Raw genomic sequence first — 19,302 nt, 5'->3', positions numbered from 1 at the left:
TTCCTATTTTAAAATGTGCGTATATTTGAATCCCCAGTGACCTTCCCATTTGTCTTTCCTCAATTATGAATGAATGTGCCCCCCGTGAGACCCTGGTCAGGCCCTGGTACTGTGGCCCCACCCCTCTGGTTCCTAAATCCTTGAACTCACTCTGGCAACTGAGTTTCCCAGGAGCTGCCTGTCCCTGCTTGTTGTACCGCTCACCTCAACTAAACTCAGCCACATCCCACCTGAAAAAGGAGGACGTCCGCTTTCAGCATCACTAACTCAAGTCAAGTTTAAGTTTGTCTTGTCTGAAAAATAAGTCCCTTTTACTATGGGAATTAAACAAAACTGCACACAGTCCGTTGGTCTATTTTTCATAATTAATTAATTGTTCAATTTGTTTCTCATGTCTGCAGATGGAATCTTTTGGAATTTTGACATATATCAAAAGTATTTCCTGGTGAAAATTCTCGGTTCTGGATGTGTTAGCTACCACTTGTTTAATGTCACTTATTTCAATCAGGGGTTTTCCATTTGTTTCTAAAAAACTTGACTAAGCTTTTTGAATTGGACTCCCCCTCCCCCCTCACCGTTCTGTGCATTGTCAGTAATCATTATTCTAAATCATCTCACATGAGTAGTAGAGTATGTTGGTATAAAATGTCCGATTGGGTGGGCTCCTTACAAAACAGCCAGGTCTCCTGTGCTAGAAACCCCTACCCTGGACCCTGAAGTCTGACCTGCATTGCACATCTTGTGTCCAGCAGGACATCACACTGATGGGCCAGGGGCTCTGACATCAGTCCTCCTGGGAGCCTCAGGGTTCTCTGGGTTCCCACATCTCCGGCCATTGTTGTTGGTGGTGGCTTCTTCTGTGCTCCTGGGACAGTGGGGTGGGGATGGAGGGGGCGTATGTGAACTGAGTGAGCATCAGCAGATCTGGGACTCCTTTGGTGGAGATGGAAATGTCTGGGTGTTTTCAGGGGCACAGGTGCCCTCTCTGAGTTTTACTATTGAGGATATTGCCTTTCCATGGACACCTGGCAGGACTTAGAAAGTCCAGAGGTATGTCCTTTGCACAAGTTGTTTGTTAGCAATAGTGCCTCCTGTGCACCTAAGCTGACGAGGACCCACCTTCTAATGAAAACAAGGACATGAAATCTCACACTTTGATTGGTCTCTGAGAGATGTTTGCTCAGAATTGCAGCTGAATTAAACTACAGATGGGAGGAAACCTATTCTCATAGGCAGACCATACACTTAATTATTCATCTTCCCTAGATGTGGTTAACATTTCCCCACCCTACCTCTACAGTGCAATCACCTGGGGAGAGATTTCAGGAAAATAAATATATGTCCATTTCAACCACAGAATTACTCATTCACTGGATCTCAATGAGGCCCATGGTTAGGGGACGGTGATTGTTGAGAAGAGCACAGGTCAGCACGTTGATGTTTAGGTTCAATAAGGGTGTTTGTTGAAGGACAACATTTTCTTCTCTAGGAACAAAGTGCTGATATCCTTTCATTTTGCTTGGGGCAAGCACATTTTCTTAATTATTTAAAAAGCAGCTTAAGGAGTGGCTAACAGGTTTAGGGAAATTATCTTACTATAGCTTTATTTTCTGGGCTGCTTTTTGGGGTGGGGAAGAAATAGCTAAGGCCCAAGTTGTAATTATTGTATGATACAAAAATACTGATTTAACTAAGATACAGATTGTGCTCAGAGACTTAGTGGTCCACCCCCACCCCCCAATTACCTCCGTGTAGCTCAATTCAGAACTTTGAGAACAAATATCAAAGAGATTTCTGGGTTCATGTGGGCAGAATTCTGTTCCCTGTCATCATGTTGGAGACCTAGAATGAGGTACCACCAAGACTTTTAGGTGAGATGCCTTTGCTATGTCTTCATGATCTTGCCTGACAGGGTCACACCACTCAGAGACATCTAGCCTGTGGGGCTGAAGACTATACTTGTGTCAGCATCATGGCTTGGAATGAGTCAGGTGGTGTTGATTGGAAGACAAATGAGGGAACTGAGGTGTGTCAAAGCAGCCATTGGAGAAAGGGCTGTGTGAACCTGAGATCTGGTTCTCCACCCACCTGACAAGGGTTACAGATCTGAAAGTATGTGTTCAAAACTGCATGAGGAAAACTAGAACACCAACATTTAGCTTTTTCAGTGACAGATTTTATTGTTCAAGTATCAGCAAACATTGCTATATTTTAAGATGAATTTCTTACAAAATTCTACACTCAATGTTTCCAGATCACATTAGCCTTCTACATTTGATGCCTTACATTTGTAAACAACTTTATTTCCTCAAACACTCCATTATTTGCTGAGTTATGTGTTGAAAAACTCTTTTAGAAAATTTCAAACACATGCAGACACACATATGATCATAGCTTGTGATATGAAATCTGAGATATTTATGCTTTGGTTTTAGGATTCCTATATAGTTTGGTTTGTGAAGCTTAAGTGTGACTAAGAAATCAGTGATCAAGGAATGCCTTTTCTTTCAGACACAGTGGTTGTACATTATGAATGCTCACATTTACCACGAGTGTTGCTTTATGAAGAAAAGGTTTCTTGTGATTTTACTCTGAATAACTTCACTAAAGTGAATGATCTGTATAGAAATGTATGGATTTCCTCATGAGGGTCCATGTTCTTATTTCCTGTTTTAGTGTTTTGTCCTCCCTGAGTTTAAAGTGCACAAAAAAGCTGGAAGTTGGCTGAATGTTTGTCAATTATGACCACAGTCCTAGGGTTTCTCCTGGTGAAATTGGTTCCTTTTACCAAGAATTATAAAAGAAGCCTTATGCGTTCTCCTCTGAACAATATGTGAAGCGTCTTCAAAGTTCAGAGCTGTTGCACAGGACATATAAATTAGCATGTTCACAATGTGAGTTGTCATGTTATCTGAGATCAGGCCAATGATTAAAGGCTTACACAAAGGCACCATCCCTATGAATCCACTCACATATTAACCTTTTGCACTCGGATGTCAAGTGTGACTCAACACTGTTAGCATTAGAATAAAGGAATCGAGAAAAAAGCAAGCGAGTGCAAAGGGTTAAAGATCTTTCAGGTCAAGGAGCATGAAGATAAATGGATCTCGCTCATTGCTTGCTGAGTGTTTCTTTCATGTATGAGTCTGCAGGTGTGTTCACATACTAAAGCTATGATTGACATTTCTTCCATAATGCTTAAATAAGTAATGCCATGTCAGGACAGGTCAGATCAGGCTATCTACTTGAAGCCTTCATGATTTCCTCTCCTGTATTGGATTCCCTCATGTTTTCTCTGGAGGTCTGGGCAGCTCTCTTGCCAATGACTGAAAGATTTCCCACATAACTGACTTGCACATGTTGTTCTACAGTGTGAGTCCTCAGGTGCCTTATGAGTTTACCATGTTGACTGAAGGCATTTCAACAGTCATGACTCTCATAAGGCTTCTCTCCAGTGTGCATTGGATTGTAGTTTCCCAGGTCAGACCTTTGCCGAATTCCTTTTTCACATAGATGACACTCAAAATGCTTCTCTTCAGTGTGAGTCATCTAGTGTCCGTTGAGGCTGAAGCATTACTAAAGCCTTTCCCACATTCACCTAATTTATCTCTGGTGTGAATTTCATTGTGTCTCTAAGGCATATCGCTTCACTGGCTAACCTAAGGTCTCTTTCTTATATGAATTAACGAATATTGAGACACGGCAGATCTATGAGTAAATTCATCACTGAAATCAGCCTTTGGGCTCCTTTTCCTAGAACCCATGGAGAGCTATCATTCTCAGAGCTTGGTGGGAGCAGAGATAGGATTCTGGACACGTTCTGAAGTCAGATAGGTCAGGGCCCACTCCTGATTTGGGGGTGAGGAAGGAAGAAAATGAGGTATCCAGGGTGGGCCTGAGGCTGATGAAGGACCACAGAAGAGGGACACCTTTGGAGTGTGAGGCCCTAAAGGCTGTTAGTGCCCCTTAGGGAGATGATCTTGACTGAAAAGAAGGGATTACACAGGGACCTACAGGTGTTGCCCAAACCAATCTAACTTCAAAGTACATGAGATTCCCAAGGGGGTTCCCACACTGACCACATTGATATAGTTTCTCTCCTATTTGAAGTCTCTCATGTTGTCTAAGTAAGAACTCTGACTGAAGGCTTTCCCACACTCACGACTTTCATAAGTCTTCTCACCAGTGCGCATTGGATTGTGTTTTCTAAGGTCAGATCTATGAAAAAGGCCTTTCCCACATGGATGACATTCACATGGTTACTTTCCAGTGTAAGTCATCTGAGGTGGAGGCATTACTAAAGGCTTTCCCACATTCACATAATTTCCCTCTGGTGTTAATTTCATTGTGTCTCTAATGCATATCTCTTCACTGACTGACCTAAGGTTTTTTTCTTTCTTTTTTTTAAAATATATTTTATTGACTTTTTACAGAGAGGAAAGGAGAGGCACAGAGAGCTAGAAACATCGATGAGAGAGAAACATCGACCAGCTGCCTCCTGCACACCCACCACCAGGGATGCGCCCGCAACCAACGCACATGCCCTTGACTGTAATCGAACCTGGGACCCTTCAGTCCACAGACCGACGCTCCATCCACTGAGCCAAACCAGTTTCGGCTAAGGTCTCTTTCTTATATGAATTAACGAATTTTGAGACACAGCAGATCTATGAGTAAATTCATCACTCAAATCAGCCTTTGGGATCCTTTTTCTGGAACGTGTAGAGATCTCTCAATCTCAGAGCATGGTGAAGGTAAATGTCGGATTCTGGACATGTTCAGAAATCACACAAGTCAGGGACTGCTCCTGGGGTTGAGGTGGGGGTGAAGTTGAGGGTGTGCGTGGAGAGGGAAGAGATTGAGGTGTCCAGAGAGGGGCACTGAGGCTGCTGAAGGACCACAAGAGAGGGACACCTTTGCAGTGTGAGGCCCTAAAGGCTGTTAGTGCCCCTTAGGGGGGGAGATGATCTTGATTGAGAAGAAGGGATTATACAGGGACCCACAGCTGTTGCCCAAGTTAATCTAATTTCCGGGTACTTCAGATTGCCCTCTAATCTCAAGGACATGACCTTTGTGGCACAGTCATTGTTTAAAAATGTTCCAAAGTGGACAGAAAACCAATCACAATGGTTTTACAGAATTTTATTGATATCAAACAAAAGCTATAAAACAGAACTTTAATATGACATTCCATAAACAAAAGGTACAAAGTCATGGGAAGGGTGCCGTCCTGATTTCCATTGAAACAACAAGCACAGGAAACAGTCTCACCTCAGGACAACAGGCACTGTTTCAAATCTACAGACCACACAGGTGGCCCTGCCCCAGGTTCTCTAAAGCAGACCGGTGCACACCTGATCAGATACATTACATAACCCCATATTTCCATTAGACTTTAAGGACAATTATTGCAACTTAACTTAATTTTACATACAATGGTTGAGAATTTCTAAAAATGTACTTCTCTTATCAGTTCGATAAGCGCAAACTACAGTTTATTATAAAATATCACTACACCTACATAAAGTAAAAGTGCTATTACTGAGTCTGTGTGCCCCAACCCTGATCAGAGTTCCCACCATCTGTCCACATAGCACAGAAGGGAAGCTCTGATTCCCCACAAACATTTGCTCGCAGTGATCTCCCCTCTCCAGATCCTCGGGCACCTCCACATGGCCTGGGGCTGAGGAACATGTCTTCCTAACATGGAGTGTCTCACTGGCCATCACCTTCTTCAGAGAAAGAGTAAAGCTGAAGGGCCTCAAGGAGGACACTCAAGGGGACACAGGGACAGAGTGCCTCTGACTTCTCGGTGGTGGGAGAGATCTGAGCAAAAGCAGTGAGCTTCTCAGCAGGAGGGTGGGAATGAGTTGTCATAGGCATAGAGCTCCATGGACCTTTGTCTAATATCTGGAAGACCTTTCTGCGGGGCTGGTCTGGAACCCCAGGAAGTGGTGGGAACTGGGACACGTGGCAGGGCTGGAGAGTCTTGATCAGAGGGCCCTGGTACAGAGGCTGGAGGTCAGGACTTTGGGTGCTCTTCAGGCAGGGGCTGAGTCTGGGTTTCTTTTGGGGCTTCTGGCAGGTCTGGCTGGAGGTCTGGGCAGCTCTCTTGCCAGGCACCTTGATGATGAGATCAGCGTCCTGGCCCACACTGTGGTCAATAGCATGTTGGATGCTGTGTGAGTTCCCATCAGGGAACTTGGCCTGCGGCTGGTGGATGAGGGTTTGGTCCAGGCCCTGGATCCTGAAGGCAGAGTGGGGACTGTTGTCCCTCTCATGGACCCTATGGGTGGGATCCTGGACAAAGTGTGTACCTTCTGTTTGAGGGGAGTCTGTGACAGGCCCTTCCTGTCCATTCTTTGGTCCAGGAGGTAAGCAGGCACTTCTCTCAACACCTTTGATGGGAGATGCTGTGGATGTCATGACACGTTTCCTTTTTGGTGAACAAGTGCTGAGATCAGGGTCTCCCACATATTTCCTCTTGGTGTGGTGCTCAGGACTCTGTGTGTGTGGATCCTGTAAAAGACACAATACAGATAATACGCATTAGAATTTTCTCACTATCAAGTAGAAAATAAAATTCGACCAACAACAAGGAAAAATGATCTTGAGACAAGATATGGACTGCAAAGAATAAACCAGCAATCAATGCAAAGAAGATGGGTCCTGGAGCTGTGTCTGGAAGAAGATACAATGTGCCCTGTTCTAACATCAGATAGGGAAACAGGAATTTCTCACAGCTGTCTCCTGTTAGTGAAGTGGAAACAAGCCTTTCTTAGCCACTTCCAGGGAATGGACACTTCTTGGTGTTCTGAAGGCAGTTTGGGGACTAATGAGGTTGAGTGGCCAATTAGGGAGAAGGGATTCTGATTTCATGAGGCCTGGTTTTCCCAAAGGGATGGTGCCTTGGGGAAACACCTAATGAGACCACACCCATGCCCTCCATCAGCTTAGAGGGTGGGTCAAAAGGAGGATTACAGTTGTAGGTCCATGAAACACAGAGCTTATTGCTGTATTATGATTTGTTACTCTACCATTTTCCAAAGGAATACTGAAACACCACTTTTGCCCCTTCCTGTATTGTTGGGACACATGCAAGTGTAGGCCAAATAAAAGACATCAAAAAAATGAATTGGGAAATTACACTAGAGAAAGCATGTGAGTTGCCATTGAACGTTCACCATCCCCTCAGAGAGATGACAAGGAGAGAAGAAGGGTGACCCTGATGCAATGAAAAGCCCAGCACCTGCGGACACTCACCCTCCCATAGGCACAGGGATCTGTCTCTTCCTTCCCATTTTGCTGGGGCCTGGGTGTGTGTGTCCAGGGAAGTCTCCAGCAAGGAGCTTGTCTCTGTTCTTCCTGCCTGCAAGACAGAACATAATATGTGAGACATTCCATTTCTTCTCTCCAATGAAGGTGATCCTTTCCCTGGCCCACACTCCTTCCCACTTCTTGTGATCCAGGGAGCGAAGCCCAGTGCATTTACTAGACTGGCCCTTGCCTCATCTCAGCTCACCCCAAGGAACCCACTTGGGTTTTTCATGAAGGACTTTCTTTCATTCTGTTTACTCTCTGCCTGACACCTTTATAGATTAAAGATGTTCCCAGAACCAACCCTACCAACATTCACCCTAATTGATTGCCAGGAATTCTATGAAACTCAAAGTTTGAATGGTGAAGATATGGGGATTTTTTTGCTCTGTGGCTCGGACTTTGAATGGAGATGGCAAGGCATACAGTGTACAGGGAAGGACACAGGCTTCATAGATTCCACCCCAATGTTTTCTCCAGCCTCCCACAATGCTCACCATGCTCTCTGCTCAGTCTCCCTAGCAGCCCTGTTAAAGCGTCCTGGGTTCTTCTGAACACGGGGATTCCGTGGTTTCAGGTTCTCCTTCATCTTGTTGGAGCCCATAGCCTGGGGGGCTAGGGCCCTATTCCTGTGCTTCAGTGGACACCTGTGGCTGCTTGCCTTGTGCCCAAAGGATCTGCAGTTCCAGCATCTCACCTGCGGGGAGAGAAGGAGGTCAGTGAGTCAGCCAAAGCAGGGGCACATTTCAAAGGAAACAGGGGGACAGATTATGGAGGTGGAATATCGGTTGCGGAGACTGAAATAAACACGGGCTCACCTGGTGCCTGTTATTAAGATGTTGTGGTGCATGCCAAAGCCCATATTAGTTGGGAAGTTACATGGGGAGAAGGCATACTGTCCTCAGCATGCATACATAGACCCACATGCAAAGACTTGGACACAAAACCAGATGCACAGGACTCTCGCTAGGGAGTGAGGTGTTCTCTGAGTCCCAGGGGAAGGTTGTGACCCTGATGCAGTAAAAAGCCAAGTACCTGGGGACACTCACCCTCACGTAGTCACAGGATTCTGTCTTGTCCTTCCAGTTGTGCTGGGGCCCTCCTCGGGCTCTCTGTCGTAATCTCTGACGAAGATCCTGTCTGTGTTGTTCATTTCTGCAGGACAGAGCATAGTATATGAGTCCCTCCTTTTCCTGTCCCCAATGAAAACAGCCTTCCCATGGTCTATTCTCTTTCCCTGTATTAGTGTGATCCAGGGCGTGGTGTCTATGCATTTACTAGACTTCTCCTTGCCTCATCTCAGACCCTCCCCTTCCTGTGGGCACTCAAGAATTTTTCACAAAGGACTTTCCTTTCCCTCCATTGACTCTCTGCCTGTTCTTGGCAGAGATCCACCATGTCTCACACCACCCCCACCACCATTAACTCTCAGTGACTCTCAGGAAGGGAATGAAACTCTGAGGCACTCCTGGAGGCCACAGGCAGCTTTCTCAAACTCTCCAGGTCCCTGTCTTTGCTTGGAGGTGACAACGCAGATATTGGAGAGGTAAGGGGTGCGGGTTCCCTAGATTTCCCCCAAAGGTTGGCTGCACTCACCCATGAAACTCACCGAACTCTCTGCTGGGTTAACCTAGCAGCCTTGTTGAAGGGCGCTCGGTGGCTCAGGTCCCTGGGATTCCAAGGATTCCAGCTCTCCTTCATCTCATTGGAGCCCAGGGCATGGGCGGCTAAAGCCCCACTCCGATGTTTCATGGGACACCTGAGGCTGCTTGCCTTGTGCCCAAAGGCCCCACATTTCCAACATCTCACCTGGAGGAGAAAAGGAGGTCAGAGAGTCAGCTCAAAACACAGGTACATTTCAAAGGGGAACAGCAGGACAGCTTGATGGAAGTCAAATATGGGTCACACCAGGGAGGGCTCACCAGGTAGCTATTGTTTAAGGTATTAGGGTGGACCCCAAAGCCCAGGGTAGTTTGGAAGGAACATAGGAGAAAGGATGGAATGGTTGAACTTTCATATATAGAACCAAATGGAAAGTTATGGACAAAAAACAGGCTGCATAGGACACTATTAAGAAAGGAGAAGCCAGTTTGGCTCAATGAATAGAACGATGGCCTGCGGACTGAAGGGTCTCAGGTTCGATTCTGGCCAAAGTCACATGCCTGAGTTGTGGGCTCAGACCCCAGAAGGGGGTGTGTAAGAGGCAGCCTATCCATGATTCTCTCTCATCATTGATGTTTTTATCTCTCTCTCCCAGTCCCTTTCTCTCTGAAATCAATAAAATATGTTAAAAAACAAACACAAAAACAAAAAGACGTAAGGTTGTTCCTGCAAATACCAAGGGATCAGTGAGACTGGTGAGGATGTCCTAGGTTAGGGGATGATTGCATGCAAATGACACCCCACTTATGGACACAAAACTTGCCTTGTCCAAACCCTGTCTCTGTCATCCAGGCCACCACCTCCCCAGGCCCCCCACCGAGCCAGGCTTCTACTCACCCTGGGATTTTCCTCCTCTGGTGGGGGAGCCTTGTGTGCCACTGGGGCCCTGTGTGGCTGCTTCCCTTTCTGGGCCATAAGGGTCTGAAGGGCGCACGTTCTGGATCTCAGCCTGCCTTCTGCCACACCTCCTATGACCTTCACGTCTTTCTGTCTCAGCTCTGGACTTGGGAATCTCCTGAGGAAAAAGGAAAGAGAAACATTTTACATCACACACAGGGCTAGCTCCTCTGGCACCTTCTGCTTCAAATCTGCTGAAGAGACCTCAGGACCTCAGGAAACACATCTGTCTGCCCTGTGATCCCTCCTTCTGAGTCCTTTGTCTGTGCTCTCATGATTGCCCGTCCCCAGGACAGGACTCTAAGGCGACACAGCTGAGACTCACCTGGTGAAATGGATGTGCATGCATAAAGGAGGGATTTAAAAGGGGAGACTGGGATTCATTCTACCCTCTGAGCCCAGTAAGGGAGAGAGAAAGACAGTATTTCTCAGGACTTACTTACATCACCATCAATGCTTTGTGGATTGTGGTAGACTTACTAGAAAATCAAAGTAAAATATGCTCCCCTCTGGGAAATTCAAAGTTCCCACTGGACATAAGAGGAGGCAAATTTCAAATACAAATTCATGGAGATGAAAATATATTCTCATCTGCTTGTCTGGAAGCTTCACAGATGAGATTCAGGACTATTTTTGTGCTTGTTTTCTTTATTTTGTCTTTTAAAATAATTTTATCTTCAGTTTCCTATAATTATATAATTTCTAATAAATATGAAATGAATATATTTGAACTAAGTCTGAATAAATCATACATGGAAGTGCCCATAGCTCAATCTACGATGTTTCTGTAACTGCTTACCCAGCAGCTCCCACAAATTACAATGCTATAGTACTTTTTTTAAAAATTTATACTTGGCATAATAATGAGCATGGATAAGATGCAATTTGTCCTTGTTTCTACAGGATTAACTGTGATTAGGAAAGAATGCTGACCCACTGCCTAAAATCCAATCACTCCTAAGTTTTTTTTACTGTCTTGTCTCTGTGATGGAAATTCCAAATTAAAGGATACAACTGAAATGAAACCCGCCAAGCAGGTGTTGCTCAGTCGATGAGCATCCAGCCAGGAACCAAGAGGTCACCTGTTGGACTCCCTGTCCTGGCACAAACCCGTGTTGCGGGCTCCATCCCCAGAAGGAGGTTTGCTTGGAGGCGGCCAATAGATATTTCCCCATGATCAATGTTTCTGGATCTATCCCTCCCCCTCCCGCTCCTTCTAAAACCAATAAAACCTACTTTTAGGAAAAGGAAAAGGAAGGAAACTCACCAGCAATCCCGCTTAGCTCCTCAGCCCGTGAGCAGATCCTCAGAGCAGTGGGTGCTGGACCAGCTCCCCTGGATCCGCTGCTGCTTCCAAGGTGCCTGTCTAAGGGAGACTGAGGGAATCTCCAGTCCTCCTGGATTTGTATGCTGGTTCAAGTTGACGTCACATGTAGGCGGAGACTATCAAATTAGCATAATCTCGCGGAGGGATACAGGACTTGGAGGAACACACTGTTCTGGGCCCTTTAGCGTTTTCAGTCAGTTACACATGACTTCGATCCATTTCTTACACTTAGGCAGATGTAGGTTCCCTAAGAAAAACCAACATTTCCCCTTACCCTGCCGCTTCCTTCTGCACTCGGCCTTGTTTCATGTGATGACACGTATGCGAGATAAATCAACTAGTAATACACCCAGCGTAGAGTTCTTTGGCATGAAGTCCGCCCACAGTGTGTGCAACCAACCACCGCCCCCACCTCCAGAGGTCTTCACGTTTCCAACTGAATCTCTGATTCTGTGAAAATTATTTCTTCTTCCTAGACTCACTCTAGACTGTCTCCCACCATTGTAACCTCTGTGTCTGGGAATCGGACCCTCTAGGGAACTCACAGGAATGGAGACCCCAATTTTGTCCCTGTGGGAATAATTAACTTTGCACTTTGCCTTTGACTCAAATCACTGTCCCTGAGTCATTCCATGTCGACACTAAGAGCTCTACATCCTCGAAGATCACCTTGTCTCCAGGGCGTGGATGTACATGAACTGGGCCCTATTCCTTTAGTCTCTTCTCCTTCTGGTTGATACTTGGTATTTTCTTCAGTTACTCTCCCACTGTCATCTGACCGAGGAGAGTTTGAGGCACATTCCTAGGTGTTTACTAAGAGGCTTTGAGGAATTAAAGGCAAATAATTTCATTTAGGCCTTAAGCCACTTCCCTCCCCAGAGAATTGTGTTCAAAGCAAGTCAACCAATCAGGCCCAGCTTTGCTCCAGCACAGGTAAGCCTGTGTGATTTCAAAATGTGGGCATTCTGGGTAGTTTCCCATTTTATAATTTGCATATATAAGAATTCCAACCGACTTTCTCATTGGTCTCTCCTCTATTATTGATGGATGTGCTCCCACGTTGACCCTGGTCAAGGACCTGGATCTTTGGCCCCACCCTTGATGTCCCTCCACCTGTGGCTCAGTCTGGACAACCAACTTCTTATGGGATCCTTGTCCCTGCTTGTCCTGCCATTGACCTTAAGTTACCCCTGACTGTGCTTGTTGGGAGGAGCACAGATCAGCCCAATGGATCTCTGGGAGCATCTCCCTTGATGTTTATGTTCAATACTAGTAGCCCATTTGCACGAAGATTCATGCAATAGACCTTCATTCACCTGGCTGCCTGCACCAGTTTTCTGCAGGCACCGGGAACCCAGGCCTTGGCTGTGGCCACCGCCTTCTGCCTTTTTCAGGGTTTGGGCTTGGCCCCGGACAGTGGCCTTGGGCTCGGCCGCACCCAACATCCCTGCTAAGGATCGCAGGAGCCGACCCCCAGTGGTTTCCTGCGATCCTTGCAGTCTCCCCACTGGTGCCCAAGGCCGGGAAAGCCTCCGCCCCAGGCTTTCCCGGCCTTGGGCTCGCCGCACCCAGCGTCCCTGCTACCCATCACAGGAGCCGACCCCCAGTGGTTTCCTGCGATCCTTGCAGGCTCCCCGCTGGTGCCCAAGGCCGGGAAAGCCTCGGGCGGCTTTCCTGGCCTTTGGCTCGGCCACACCCAGCGTCCCTGGTACGGATCGTAGGAGCCGACCCCCTGGTCATTGCCTGTGATCCGTGCAGGCTCCCTGCTGGTGCCCAAGGCCGGGAAAGCCTCCGCCCCGAGGCTTTCCCGGCCTTGGGCTCCGCCACACCCCAACGTCCCTGCAACGGTTTCCTGGTGGGCGTGGTTGGTGGGCGTGGTTTGGTTGGTGGGCATGGCTTGGGCATAGCGAAGGTGCGGTCAATTTGCATATTTGTCTATTATAAGGTAAGATGAGTGTTTGTCGAAGGACCACATTCTTATCTGGGGGCATAAAGTGGTAAAAATCCTTTCATTTTGCCTCAAGACAGCAATTTTTGTTCATTATTAAAAAACAACAAAAACAGTTTAAGGAGTAGATACAAGATTAGCTATTTTACCTTATTGCAGCTTTATTTCCTAGGCTGCTCCTGGGAGTCAGAGAGAATCAGCTGAGACCCAATCTGGAGTCAGTGTTGAGCCCAAATATCAGAATTAACCCTTTCCTTCCTCCCTGCCCCCACCAACCTTTAGTTCAATTCAGAGCTTTTAAAACAAAAGTCAAAGAGCTTTCTAAGTTCCACGTGGGCAGATCTCAGTCTCCTACCAGCTTTATTTTCTGGGCTTTTCCTTCAGGTTGGCAGAAACAGCTAAGGCCCAATCTGGAGTGAGGGTTGGGCACAAAAATCAGAATCAAGTAAGTTACGGTGTGGTCAGAGGCTTCTCTGTTCACTCCTCACCACCACCATTCTGTAGCTCCCTTCAGATCTTTCCGAACAAAAATCAAAGAGTCCCCCATTTTATAATTTTGCTATGAAGAACTTTTTTCCCTCCTTTCCCAAAGGAGCATTGAGGTGGCAGAAGTGTGTCCCACATAATGGTTGACATTCCTCGAGTACATTAATCTATACTTAAATTTTAAACGTTCAGTTTTCAGTGACAAATTCAAGAGTGACATTGTATAAAGGTGGCCATCTTAAAATGGGTTGATTTTCTTTTGGTTGGATCAGTTGCTGGGATCCTTTATCTGGAGTCCTTGGCGAGCCTTTCATCTCAGGTCATGGTGGGGGAAGAGACAGGATCCTTGGCAGGTTCTTAAATCCTATGGGTCAGGATTGCTCCCTGGGGAGGGGGACAGGGACTCAGGGCACCTGGGAGGGGCACTGAGGCTGCTGAAGGATCCTGAAGGAGGGATATGTTTGGAGGGTAAAGCCCTAAAGGTTGTTAGTGCAACGTGGAGAGGGGATGTCCTTGATTAGTGGAAGGGAATATGCAGGGACCCACAGGTGGGGTTGAAGCTCTCGGGAGGGGGAGGGGAAAGATCCCTTTATATTCACTTCTTCTCAGTCCCTCAGAAGTTAAACTAGGGAAGAAAAGCAGGGCCCTAAGGATAGAGTCTAGATTTTGACCTGATCATAAAAGAGCAAGAGAGTCTGGGAATGTGGGAAAATGAGAGGGAAGAAAGAAAAGAAGGGTGCTGCTCCCAGGTGTGGAGGGGAGAAATGGGCAGGACAAGGGAGCCCTGGGCCTGGGTGAGTAAGAGGGAAACTGGTAAACTGTTGAGTAGGGACCATTTCTATTTTCCAGGAGAGATGAAAATCCAACAATGGCTTGTGAGGAGAACATAGACCAAATTAGGGGGAAACCAGTGCAGAGGAATCAAGGGATTGGGGGTGGGGAGGAGAAGCTGAGAGAAAAGAGGGTACAGAAGCTGACCCAGAAAAGAGCAACACATGCAACTCATGGAATGACTGAAGCAAGGCAGGGACCCTGGGACAGACAGGCTCCAGTTTTAAACCACAAGACAGGCAAGAGCACATTCTTATCTGGGAAAACAAAGTGGTAAACATCCTTTGATTTTTCCTAGGGACAACAAATCTTGTTACTTATCTTAAGGAAACAACTTAAGGCGTGGCTAGTAGGATTTAGGGACTTTCTCTGATTGCAGCTCTGTTTTTCTGGGCTACTTTGGGGATCAGTGAGAATCTCATAAAGCTCAATGTGGAGTGAGTGCTGGGTAGAAATATTGGAGTCAACTAAGATTGAGATTGTGGTCAGAGACTTCACTGTCCACCACCCACCACCAACAACCTATTGCTCCATTCAGAGCTTTGAGGGGAAAAAATGAACAGCTTTCTGGAGGACAGGGGGCCTGAACTCTTGTCTCCTGGCACCACTTAGAAGAGACATAGGCAGATGTACCACCAAGACTTTTAGCTGAGATGCCTTCATATGGCCCAATGACCTTGCCTGAGCAGGGTCCTGTCACACAGAGACACCTAGCAGGTGAGGATGAAGATCATAGCTGTGTCATGACAAGGGTTTGTAAAGAGACACATGGTGTTGGTGATAAGATAGACACAGGGAACTGAAATGTTTCCAAGCAGCCCTTGGGGAAAGGGCGGTGTGAACCTGTGGTCTGGTTCTATCCCCACAGCTGAAGGGTACAGACCTGAATGTATGTGTTCAAAATTGCACAAGGAAAACTCAAACATCAACAGTTTGCTTCTTTAGCAACAGATTTTATTGTTCAAATATCTACAAGCATTCCTGACCATAGGGATGAATTTCTTCCAAAATTCCACATTCATTCAAAGTTTCCTGAGCACCCTAACCTCCTGTATTTGATGCCATGGTTCTATAAACACCTTCCATTTACACAAACACTTAACTACCTGCTGAGTTGTATGTTGAAGGCTCTTTAAATTTATCACACAGGCAGATGCACACAAACACGCTCGCACCCGTGCGCGCACATACACACACACACACACACACACACACACACACACACACACACAGAAAATACACACAAACACACAGGCACTCATTTTTGATAATATAAAGTCTAACTAAGTATCTCTGTTTCCATTTAGGATTGCTGTATCCTGGGTGTGGGATATTTTAGATTGAGTAAGAAAGAAGTAATCAAGGAATGCCTTGCCTTTCATACACAGTGGTTTGTACAGTGTGAATCCTCACATATTGTATATGATAAGTGTGGTTGGATGAATTAAAGTTTCGCCTGATTTTACACTGAATAAGTTCACTAGAGTGATGGGTCTGTAATGAAGTGTTTTTCTCTCATGATTCCCTCTCTTGTGTTGAGTTCTGTCATGTTTTCTAAAGGAAGAACAAAGACTGGAGAATTTGCCACGTAGCTGACAAGCCTAGGGCTCTTCTCCACTGAAGGGTCTCTGGAGTCTGATGAGATTAGCATGTTGACTGAAGGCGTTCCCTCGCTGACCACATTCACCTGGTTTCTGTCTGGTGTGTGTTATGTTGTAACGTGTAAGCTCAGCCTTTTGCCTGAAAGCATTCCCACACATGGGCCAACATGGTTTCTTCCCCGGGTGGATTCTTTGGTGCTGGTTCAGGCCAGAGCTTTGACTGGTGACATTCAGAACCTTTCTTCTCTGGATGGACTCTCTCCTGTTTTTCTAAGGTAAGATCTTGGATTGAAATCTTTGTCACATAGGGGACATTCCTATGATTTCTCTCCTGTGTAGTTGTCCTCATGCTGTCTAAGAAAAAACCATGACTGAAGGCTTTCCCACACTCATCAGGCTTCCTTCCAGTGTGCATTGGATTGTGGTTTCTAAGCTCAGATCTTTGCCAAAAGCCTTCCCCCCATGGATGACAGTCTCTCTAGGCTGAGTCATGTTCTGCCATCTGAGGTTGAAAACGTTACTGAAGGGTTTCCCACGGTCACATATTTTCACTGTGGTGTGAATGTCATTGTGTGTACTAAGGCATTCCTCTACTCTGGGTGACTTTTCCCACTGTTGGCTGACATACGGTTCCTTTCTCACATGATTTAAGCAATGTGGAGACACAGCTGATCTATGAGTCAATTCATCACTCCAATCAGCCCTTGGGACCCTTTTCCTGGAAAGCATGGGGAGCTTTCCCACATTCTCAGGGCACGGTTTGGGCATTGGTAGGATTCTGGACATGTTCTTAAGTGGTCTAGGTCAGGGAGTGCTCTTAGTATGGGGTGGGTTGGGGTGGGGATGGGCTGAGGGATTCTGGGAGGGACACTGAGGCTTCTGAGGGACCACAAAAGAGGAACACCTTTGGAGGGTGAATCGCTAAGGGCTGTCAGTGCCCCTTAGGGTGGGGCCGACCTTGACAGGGAAGAAGGGATTTGTCAGGAACCTACAGGTGGGTCCCAAGCTAATGTCCTTCTCAGGTACCTCAGATTCCACTCTACTCTCAGGGACGTGAGCTTTGTGGTACAGTCATTATTCCAAAAATGACAGAATATATCAGCAATGAAACACAATCTCAACACGACATGTTTTGCAGAATTTTATTAATATCGAGGAAAAAGTATATAAAATAGAATTTAATAAAACCTTTCATAAAACCAAGGTACAAAGTCATCAGAAGAGACCCCATCCTGATTGCCACTGAAATAACACAGCACAGTGACACAGTTTCGCCTCAGGACCACAGGCACTGCTTACAAACTGCACATCTCACAGGGGGCCCTGCCCCACGTTCCCCAAGGCAGACAGGGGCACACCTGATAGAGATTCATTCTATAGCTTCCCCTTTCCATTAGACTTTGAGGCCAGTGTTGCCACTTAAATTCCTATACAATGGATTCCACGTTTCAAAATTAATCACCTTCCTTTGCCCGTTGTATAAGTACCAAGTACAGTTTCCTATCAAACTTCCATTTGACTTAACACTACAGCTCCACACATTAAAAGCGCAGCAACTGGGACTCTGTGTCAGCAAGCCTTTGTGGACATGCCAACATCTGAACACGCACACAGCACAGAAAGAGCTGCATGCGGTGGTGTCCCCCCCTGGTTCCACAGTCAGCACCGGGAGGCCTGGGGCCAAGGAACAAGTCTTTGCTGAAACGGGGCGTCTCACTGGCCGTCACTCTCTTCAGAGGAGGCGGAAAGCTGAAGGTCCTCTTGGAGGACACTCCAGGGACCCTGTGACCAAGTCCCTCTGTCTTCTCCTAGGTGAGAGGGTTCTGAGCAGCGGGGAGTGGGCTTCTCAGCAGGAGGGAGGGAGGGATTTGGCAGCAGCTTGCAGCTCCACTGGCCTCCTTTTAATCTCTTAAAGACCATTCTGATGGGACTCGGGGGACTTGGTGGGAGCTCTGGCTCCTTGCAGGGCTGCAGGGTCTTGGCTCCAGGGCCCTCCTGCTGAGGCTGGGGGTCGGCTCTCTTCGTGCTCTTCTGTGGGGACAGGCAGGGACTGAGCCTGGGTTTCTTTCCGGCCTTCTGGCACAGGTGCATGGAGGTCGGGGCCGCTCTCTTGCCTGGTGCCTTGATGCTGAGATCGGAGTCCTGGCACACATTCCATTCAGCAGGACGTGGGATGCTGGGTGAGTTCCCAGCAGGGAAGTTGGCTTTTGCCTGAGGCTTGAGGCTGTGGCCCAGGCCATGGGTGCTGGAGACAGAACGGGGCTTGTTGTGCGTCTGCGGGACACTGTGCGTCGCATCCTGGACAAGGCGTTTGCCCGCTGGCCGAGGGGTGTCAGAGACCGGAACACCCTGCCTACCATGTAGGCCAGAAGGTGAGCAGGCGCTCCCCTCAGCTTTTTTGATGGCAGGCGCTGAGGATGTCACCTTATGTTTCCTGCCAGGTGACCCAGTGCTGAGACAGGCGTCTGGCACATGCTTTCTCTTGGGAGTGGGGATGGGCATCGGCAGGGTTGGACGCTGTGGGAGACACAATGTAGAGGTTTCTCATGAGAACATTCTCATCTTCAAGTGTCAATAAAATGAAAGCAACACCAAAACAAAGATCTGAAGAAGAGCTATGGACAGTGAAAGAGACACCAGCCATCAATGTGCAGATGAGGAGGTCAGCCTGGTGGGGATATGTTAGGGTAGGGGACCCTGGCATGGGAAAGGACACTCCACATAGAGACCCAGAATTTGCCTTGTCCGAAGCCTGTCTCTGTCATCCATGCCACTCCCTCAGGTTCCCCAGAGAGCCAAGCCCATACTCACCCTGAGGAACATCTCCTCTGGTGGGGGAGCCTTGCGTGCCACGTGGGCCCTCTGGGGCTGCTTCCCCTTTTGGACCTTCCAGAGTCTGCAGGGCCCCCGATCTGGGTCACGATCCGCCATGGAACACACCACCAAAGACCTTCTCGTCTTTCGCTCTCAGCTATGAACTTGTGAATCTCCTGTAGAAAAAGGAAATTGAACCTTTTCAAAATCCCACACAGGGGAAGCTTCTCTGGCCCCGTCTGCTTCAAATCTGCTGAAGAGACCTCAGGACCTCAGGAAAAACATCTGTCTGCCCTGTGATCCCTCCTTCTGAGTCCTTTGTCTGTCCTCTCATGACTGCCTGTGCCCAGGACAGGACTCTCAGGCGACACAGCTGAGACTCACCTGGTAAATTGGATGTGCATGCATAAAGGAGGGAT

The 19,302-nt window shown here is 47.2% G+C and overlaps 1 protein-coding gene across 1 annotated transcript; it reads right to left on the bottom strand.

The window, feature by feature from the left end:
• Positions 1–5,715: 5,715 nt before the first annotated feature.
• Positions 5,716–19,000, bottom strand: LOC307104458 (protein FAM90A20-like; the record flags this gene model as incomplete). The annotated part of the gene is made up of 5 exons (XM_079779356.1): positions 5,716–6,247; positions 7,815–8,014; positions 8,367–8,472; positions 8,927–9,126; positions 18,881–19,000. The coding sequence occupies 5 exons, from the start codon at positions 18,998–19,000 to the stop codon at positions 5,716–5,718; spliced, it is 1,158 nt and encodes a 385-aa protein (XP_079635482.1).
• Between the last annotated feature and the right edge of the window lie 302 nt (positions 19,001–19,302).

This window comes from Cnephaeus nilssonii (assembly GCF_951640355.1).
Source record: "Cnephaeus nilssonii genome assembly, chromosome: 8".
Taxonomy (NCBI): domain Eukaryota; kingdom Metazoa; phylum Chordata; class Mammalia; order Chiroptera; family Vespertilionidae; genus Cnephaeus; species Cnephaeus nilssonii.
Note: the sequence above shows the minus strand (reverse complement) of the source record. Positions and strands in the feature narration are given on the sequence as shown.